This window comes from Carcharhinus amblyrhynchos, chromosome 27 (genome assembly GCF_965287045.1).
Source record: "Carcharhinus amblyrhynchos chromosome 27, sCarAmb.v2.hapA, whole genome shotgun sequence".
In the NCBI taxonomy this organism is placed as follows: Eukaryota; Metazoa; Chordata; class Chondrichthyes; order Carcharhiniformes; family Carcharhinidae; genus Carcharhinus; species Carcharhinus amblyrhynchos.
The window spans coordinates 10299139-10307067 of NC_137350.1; the positions used below are offsets into that span (position 1 = coordinate 10299139).

Consider the following 7929-nt stretch of genomic DNA (forward strand, 5'->3'; position numbering starts at 1 on the left):
AGGTCATAGCAGCTCACTATATAACAAAAAAATAAAATTCTCCTCTCTCGTTCATTTGCCAATGAAATGTTACACAGGAACATAGGATTGGGAACAGGAGTAGACCATTCGGCCCTCTGAGCCTACTAGAGACATAGAATCGTCCAACACAGGAGAGGCCCTTTGGTCCATCGAGTCCGCACCAACCTATTAGAAACTCCTGAACTTCCACCTAATCCCATCTGCCTGCAGTATTTGGCCAATAGCCCTGAATGCAATGATGTGCCAAGAGCTCATCCAGATACTTTTTAAAGGATGTAAGGCAACCTGCCTCCACCACCCTCCCAGGCAGTGCATTCCAGACCGTCACCACCCTCTGGGTAACAAAGGGAATGCTGTGCCATTCGATAGGATTACAACTGGTCTAATTGTCATCTGCACTCCACTTCCCTGTCTGCCCTCTCCCAACCCCCATAATCCTTCACTCTCTTGTCCATCAAAAATGTATCAAACTCAACGTGAATAAATTCAATGACCCAGCATCCACTGCTCTCCGGGGAAGAGAATTCCACAGAGCTCAGAGAGAGAGAGAGAGAAATAAATATTCCCTGTCTCTGTCTTAAAAGGACAACCTGTTACTTCTTAACTGTGTCCCCTGGTTCAAGTCCCCCTGGACATGAGGAAATATCCTCCCAATGTTCACCCTATCAGGTCCCAATAAGACTATCTCTTGGTATTGTTCAAAAAAGAAGTGCTGGAAGACCTTTTGGTATCTTGATTAACTCGGGAGAAGCCCGGAAAGCCGTTGCCATCTGGGACACTGTACTGTATGTTCCAGAAAGACGTGCAAAGAACAATGGCCGAAACCCTCTTGTCTCACCCACTGGGGGGGCGCAATTTGGGTGATACAAAAAATTTGACAAACCATTCAAAGGTCCTTTGAGCTCGGGTGGAAATTTGAGGTCTTGCAGCATGCAGGGCCAAGGAATTCCTCCCCCCCCAGTATATAAATGCATGAGTTATGTTTCCCAAAAATGTCTCATTTAGTTCAGTGACGGCACGGGCTCATAATTAACTGTTCGTTAAAACTACTCCACTTTAAGCATGTGTAATAAGCCTTCGGAGGCGGAAGTCCTTTCACCAAAATCCCATTATTTACAATTCCAATAGCAGTACACAGAGTGCTGTCAGTCAGCAGGCTACCTTCAGGAGTGCCAGAGGAACTGACACACCCAGTTAAATATCAGGAAAAGACTCTCCGATCGGTCCATCAATTGACTCCTTAATCAGGGGGTTCATATTCCAATAGGCCAACCGCAATGACCTGATTGAAGTCACTATTGCATGTAACCAAGACAATTTCATAGGTGTCAAAATCATCTCTGTGGGATCCTGCTGTTTGCAAAACTTCCGACACATTTTGCCATATAACACTTATTTAAAAGTAACTCATTAACATGAATATAGGAAGGTCCCTATATTGGACCTCCCTGATCCTCGCACATTAGGCGTAGACTAAAATCATGAATAGGTCACTGAGACAGTGGGACGGCGGCGCGGGCTCGTTGGGCCGAAGGGCCTGTTTCCCATGCTGTGTTGTTCTTTGTTCTTTGTTCTATGAAGCATTTTGAGACAGGCCTGAGATTCGTAACATTTCTGCATGCCTTATTTTTCCTCCGTTCTTTATTACCTCACTTTAATTAGCGTCGCTATTGCATTTTTTTTTCACTAGTTTGGAATTTTTGTTGTCCCGTTTTCCTCTGCAGAAAATTGTGCAAATGTCAAAGGAGGAATTTTACAGACTTCCCACCTGGAAGCAGGTGAATTGGAAGAAGGCCAAAGGACTGTTCTGAGGAGGCGGTTCAGCCTAGTCTGCCCAGGAATGTTTACAATTCCACCCACTATCCCGCCGCAGTGTTCACCACATCACATAGGAGAAGCCAGGAGAGTGAGGCTCATCGATATAATGTTATGTCTGAGTAAAAAATGTCTTCCATCTGTTTAAACTTCTGTACAAGTGCACAGATTGGGATTGGATGGGAAGCTGGGTGTGGGGCATGACTTGTGGATTAGAGTCACAGAGGTTTACAGCATGGAAACAGGCCCTTCAGCCCAACTTGTCCATGCCATCCAGTTTGTGCCATTAAGCTAATCCCAATTGCCTACATATGGCCCATATCCCTCTATACCAATCTTACCCAGGTAACTGTCTAAATGCTTTTTAAAAGACAAAATTGTACCCGCCTCTATTACTACCTCTGGCAGCACGTTCCAGACACTCACCACCCTCTGAGTGAAAAAAATTGCCCCTCTGGACCCTTTTGTTATGTCTGTGGATTTTCTTGAAGACCCCTTCATTTTCTCATCTCAACCAAAGTTAATTCCCGCTTCTCATGCTGGGATAGCGTTGCCAATCCTCCAGGAATTTGAATTCAAAGGCCAGAAATTGGTTGTTACCAGCCAGGGCAAGGAATCAAAGACATAGAAATAATTTTTTTCCACACTTATCTATTATAAATATATTGGGGGTGGGAGAATACAAAGGCTGTCTGACCAGGAGGGAGATCACGTGGTGGTGTCTCCAAAATACGTCCCAGTTGAGTCGATAACCCCACGCCGGGGTCCCTGTGCTTGACATGCTTTTCAATGACTGTTTCCCTGAACGTTAACGGTTAGGGCCTGCTCCATCCTTCACGGGGCACCTACTGCCTGAGCTCAGTGCATTTTATTTGGCATCTACAGTCTTTGGCCTAACTTGTCCATCCATCCCAGGACTTGGAGGAACAATGTTATACGGGCAGCCGTTGGCAGAGAGCAGAGAGGAGACATAGCACAGTGTGTAGGCTAAAGGAGACATGGATAAGGCGAGGATAGATGGAATCATCAGCATGGACTGTGAAGACAGAGTTCAAAGATGAAATTACAAAATGCATAAACCATTTGAATAGAGACTAAGAAAACTCTTTCACCCCCATAGAATAGTAGATGTGGAACAGACCTGAAGAAAATGGTTATTCTGGGTTGATCATGCTAGAAGTGGAAATAGTATCTATTAAGAAAGGGAAGTGAAGGTTAGAGAGGTATTGGTGGATCTGTTTAGAGAATGGGAAAGCAGGAGGAAATCAAGAGATATCTGTAACTGAGATAGCTGTGCAGAAGTTTAAGTTTTTTTTTAAAGTTTGTTTATTGGTGTGACAAGTAGGCTTACATTAGCATTGCAAATGAAATTACTGTGAACATCCTCAAGTCGCCATACCCCGATGCCTGTTCGGGTACATTGAGGGAGAATTTAGCACGTCTTTTGGACTGTGGGAGGGAACTGGAGCACGCCAGAGGAAACCCAATGGATATGGGGAGAACAGGTAGGCTCTGTACAGACAGTGACCCAAACCAGGAATTGCACCCGGGTCCCTGACGCTATGAGGCAGCAGTGCTAACCACTGTGTCACCATCATTCACTGTAGAGGAATGGGCTGTGTGACCTTTTCTCATCATTTTTGTCTTTATGTATACCTACCATCATCATATACACCCCCCCCCCACCTCCTTCCCACCACCCCCCCACACCTTGATGGGACAGCCAGCATCCCCCAGACACAGTGAGATCCCTCCTGCTCGTGATGCACTTGTACAGAGGTTACACGTAGAATCTTGAGGCTCTCAGTCTCACCAGAGCAATGCATTGTCATGTAAAGTTTAAGTCAGTGTTTTCATTTTCTTTGTTTTCTAATTATATTTTGTAAATGCTATGAGTTTATATTACCAAGAAACCTGTCCAGCCTTAAGTTACCATTTGCAATATTGACAAGTCCCAGTGGCATTGACCTAAGGCCCATAACCATTAGGTTGAACCCTTTAAGGATTGACTGAAGGTGGTTGTGACCATTGAACCTACAGGATCTTCATTAACTTTCGACCGCCCAGTGTTAGGGAAATTAAAAGCTGAGGCTAGAGGTTACTGAAGGTAACGTATCCACTGAGGTCCCTCGTTGCAGTTAAACAGAAGAATTAACCTAGCTTAAATAACCGGGTTAACATCATTGATATCATGAAGAAAGTCATCTGCTAGGAGGTGACTAAAGATGGTGGTGTAGTGGTTATTGTCACCGAACTTGTAATCCAGGGTAACGCTCTGGGGGAACCAGATTCGAATCCCGCCATGGCAGATGGTCAAATTTGTATCCAATAATCAAATCATAGAATTGCTACTCTGCAGAAGGAGGCCAGTTGGCCCATCGAGCCTGCACCGACCACAATCCCACCCAGGCCCTATTCTCCTAACTCCATGTATTTACTCCATTAATTCCCCCAACACTAAGGGGCAGTTTATCATGGCCAATCAACCTAACCCACATATCTTTGGACTGTGGGAGGAAACCGGAGGAACCCACGCAGATACGGGGAGAATGTGCAAACTCCACACAGACAGTGACCCAAGGCTGGAATTGAACCCGGGACTCTGTAAAGTAGCAGTGCCAGGCACTGTGCCACACTGGTCTGGAATAATCTGGAATTTGGACCATGGTACCATTGTCGATTGTCATAAAAACCCATCCAGTTCACTATTGTCCTGTAGGGAAGGAAATCTGCCATCCTTACCTGGTCTGGCCTACATGTGACTCCAGAGCCACAGCAATGCAGTTGACTCTTAAATGCCCAGTGGCCTATAGCAAGGCACTGAATTCGAGGGGAATTAGGAATGGATAATAAATTTTGACCCAGCCTGCGACGTCCAATCTCCATGATAAACATGATCAAAGGCCACAGTAGTTCCCAGGCTTTATCTGATAATATTTACAGATAGTCAAACCCTGTGATGTGTTAATCCAGTCCTCAAAGGGTTCATCATCACTCATTGATAAGAGACAAGAGGAGATTCTTTCTGTTTACCGGCTTCATCAAATTGTGCAATTTAGGGGTTAAACAAAACCCAAGTGTCATAAAGCAGCTGAATTGACACACCGCAATACAAATATAAACAGCTTCTCCTGTCTCACTCCTGGGTGGAATTTAATCTTGGCGATGGGGATGGAACAGGGGAACGAGATCTCTTGTAGAGGCAGTGCAGTGCCACATCACTACTATTGGAGAAGGTTTGCCAGAATTGAGTGCCTGTCAGGCACTTCACTGGCCAGCCTTAGGACTTCCCTGGACTTTGGATCCCAGGGGCAGACGTCTTTTCTGCTGAGTGCTGTTGGCCAATAAGATGTGGGCCGGCAGTTCCCCCATTACTGGAAGCGCCACCAGTGGAGGTGGCTGCTGCTGGTACTGCACTCAGGCCGAGAACCTAAAATTGTGGAGAGACGTCAGCCACTGGTGAGTAAAGCTGGGATGGAGGTCGCAGGGAGGGGCAGGGGGAAGGGGTTTGCCAGCTTGCTGGGCACGGTGCTCAGGAAAAAGGGCAGGGAGATTGACTTTCTGCAGGCATCCCCTTCCCGATGCTGTGTCTCTTAATAAAGTCTTTGAATGAGAGACAACCCCCTTTCCCCCCAAGAAGGCAATCTCCCCATAATCATTGCCCTGCCCATCACTTGTGGAATACCAGCAACTGCAGGATTAGGCCCTAAAGGGGGAAGTAGTTGCCCAGTTTAAGGGCCTCGATTAGCGTGCGAGCAGGAAGGCCGTTCATGAGTGTTCCTGCGTTGGACTTAACCAAGTGAAGGTGATGGACTTCCCTTCCCATCCTGCCCCATCAAATGATCCCCCTGCTTCTAAACTCACCTGCCAGTTGGGCATCAAATTCCGCCCCTATAGAGTCCACAGTGCTTCCAAAGACTTGTGCCAATTAACTCTGATTTCAGAGGAGGTGCCAAATACTGTTGATTTTATTTGGAAGGAGTTTTCCTTTCCTCCCCTATCCTCGTTGACCTTTGTTGGAGTCGATACCCATGACACTAACTTTGCTGCCTCTATCCAAGTGATTAGTCTTCATGCAGGAAGCTTAATTATGATTGCTGACAATATTTAAATATTCCCGATGTCAGAGAGATCAGTGGACCCTCCGAAGTGCAGTGTACGGAGCAGCCATGAGCTCAGTGCTGCTGGTGTGTAATCTCCCAGTCGCCCTGATGAAGGAGCAGTACTCTGAAAGCTCGTGATTCCAAATAAACCTGTTGGACTTTAGTCTGGTGCTGAGAGACTTCCCAGCCCAGTCTAACACCAGCATCTCCACTTCACTGTAAAACCGGGCATTAACATGCCACAAAACTGATATAAAAGCCACCATCTCTTGTCCCACTCCTGTGCGTTATGCTTACGCGGCTTTTAAAGTCAATATTTAGTGTTTTTTTTTATAAAGTTTGCACAATTCCACAGGTTTCTGAATGTCTTTGCCAGAGTGTTTGCTGTTCTTGCTTGTTGTGAGCAAGTTAAAAGGAATCGATTCCCAGACTCTGGGATTCCCTCAGTGCGTCACAGATTAACCCCCTCAAAAAAATTATTTGGCAGTAGTGTTTTTCTTTTGTGAAATGCTGAATCCTGAAATTGTGATATTTAAATCTCTTTTTTTTTAATGTACAGTTTTAAGTCTGCTTTTCAGGGTCTCTGGGAGGTTTTACTGTTGAGGCTGTATCAAAGAACAGTGTAATTAATATAATACAGCGATTATTAAAGCCAAATGGAGTTATTTTGTGAAGATTGTGAGTGTGTGAGTCAGTCGATCTATGTGAGTGTTATATTTTCTTCAGAGTGTCCATGGGGCAGACTGCGCCCTGGTTCAGAATGGGTCGACGTTACTGAGGTGACGGCGAGATTGAGAGATTCAACACTGAGACCACCAAGAAAGGCTGAACTGATCATTCATCTGGTATTGTTAGCCTAGATTCACTCGCATTCTTGGCTCACGTACTCAAGCTCCACTGCAGAAAGCTGAGGGACATGATCGCAGCTGTCGGTGGCTCTGTTGTTTGACTAAGATGCCCTCCATCCAGCGAAAAGATCCATAGCACCAATCAGAGAGAGAGTAATAGACCTGTTCCGATATCCTGTTTTAAAAAAAATGTTGACTTTCAACCAGCTTCACAGACGAAGGCAATTTGGCCCATCAAACCTGCACCAACTCAGCATCTCACCCAGGCCCAACCCTCGCCCTATTCCAACAGGTCATAGTTGTAGGGTAAAAGAAGGAAGGTTCAGACAGAGGTAAGGAGAAGTTATTTCTTACAGAGGGTTGTGAATCTATGGCGCTCATTGTCCCAGAGTGCAATGGATGCAGAATCAATCAATGGATTCAAGAAAAAGATAGATCACTATTTGGTCAAAAATGGGATAAAGGGCTGTGGTGAAAATGCAGAGATGTGGACTTAGAATAAGATGGAGATCAGTCATGATCATATAGAAGGGCAGAGCGGGCTAGACAGGCTGAACTGCCTACTCTCACTCCTAATTCCTATGTTCCTGTTACCCCATGTATTTACCCCACTAATCCACCTAACCGGTCCATCTTTGGACACTAAGGGATAATTTACCATGACGAATCCACCTAACCCACCCATCATTGTTTGGACACTAAGGGGCAACTTAGCATAGCCAATCCACCTAACCTACAGATCTTTCAGCTGTGGGGGAAATCAGAGCACTGACAGGAAACCCATGCCAACATGGGGACAATGTGCAAACTTCAGGCCCATGGTGCTGTGAAGCAGCAGTGCTAACCACTGTACCACCATGCCACCTATTCTCCCATTCTGGGAGTTTGATTGATCATGATGTGTGATACTCGATATGGGGGCATGCAGGATAATGCAGTTTGTTACAGTGCTTTTGCGCTGTGGAAAAGGTGAGATCAGCTAATGTCCCTTTGCTCCAAAGATCGGTCTAAGACTAACATTTACAACTGTCTGTCTCATATCTGAAAGAATGCCATCAGTAACGATCAGAGAACTGGAATAGCCTGAAGCTACACCCAGAGCGAGAGAGATGGGGAGCAAAACCAAGATGTGGAATCATGTC

At 45.6% G+C, this 7929-nt stretch overlaps 1 protein-coding gene across 9 annotated transcripts in view; it reads left to right on the forward strand.

The window, feature by feature from the left end:
* svild (supervillin d) overlaps positions 1–3149 on the forward strand; it is a 174610-nt gene extending 171461 nt beyond the window's left edge. For all 9 annotated transcript variants that reach the window (XM_080213812.1, XM_080213807.1, XM_080213808.1 and 6 more), the window contains one exon: positions 1746–3149. In XM_080213812.1, coding sequence (XP_080069938.1) covers positions 1746–1832 — 87 coding nt within the window. In that variant the 3' untranslated portion in view covers positions 1833–3149. The remainder of the gene's footprint in view (positions 1–1745) is intronic.
* The last annotated feature ends 4780 nt before the right edge of the window (positions 3150–7929 follow it).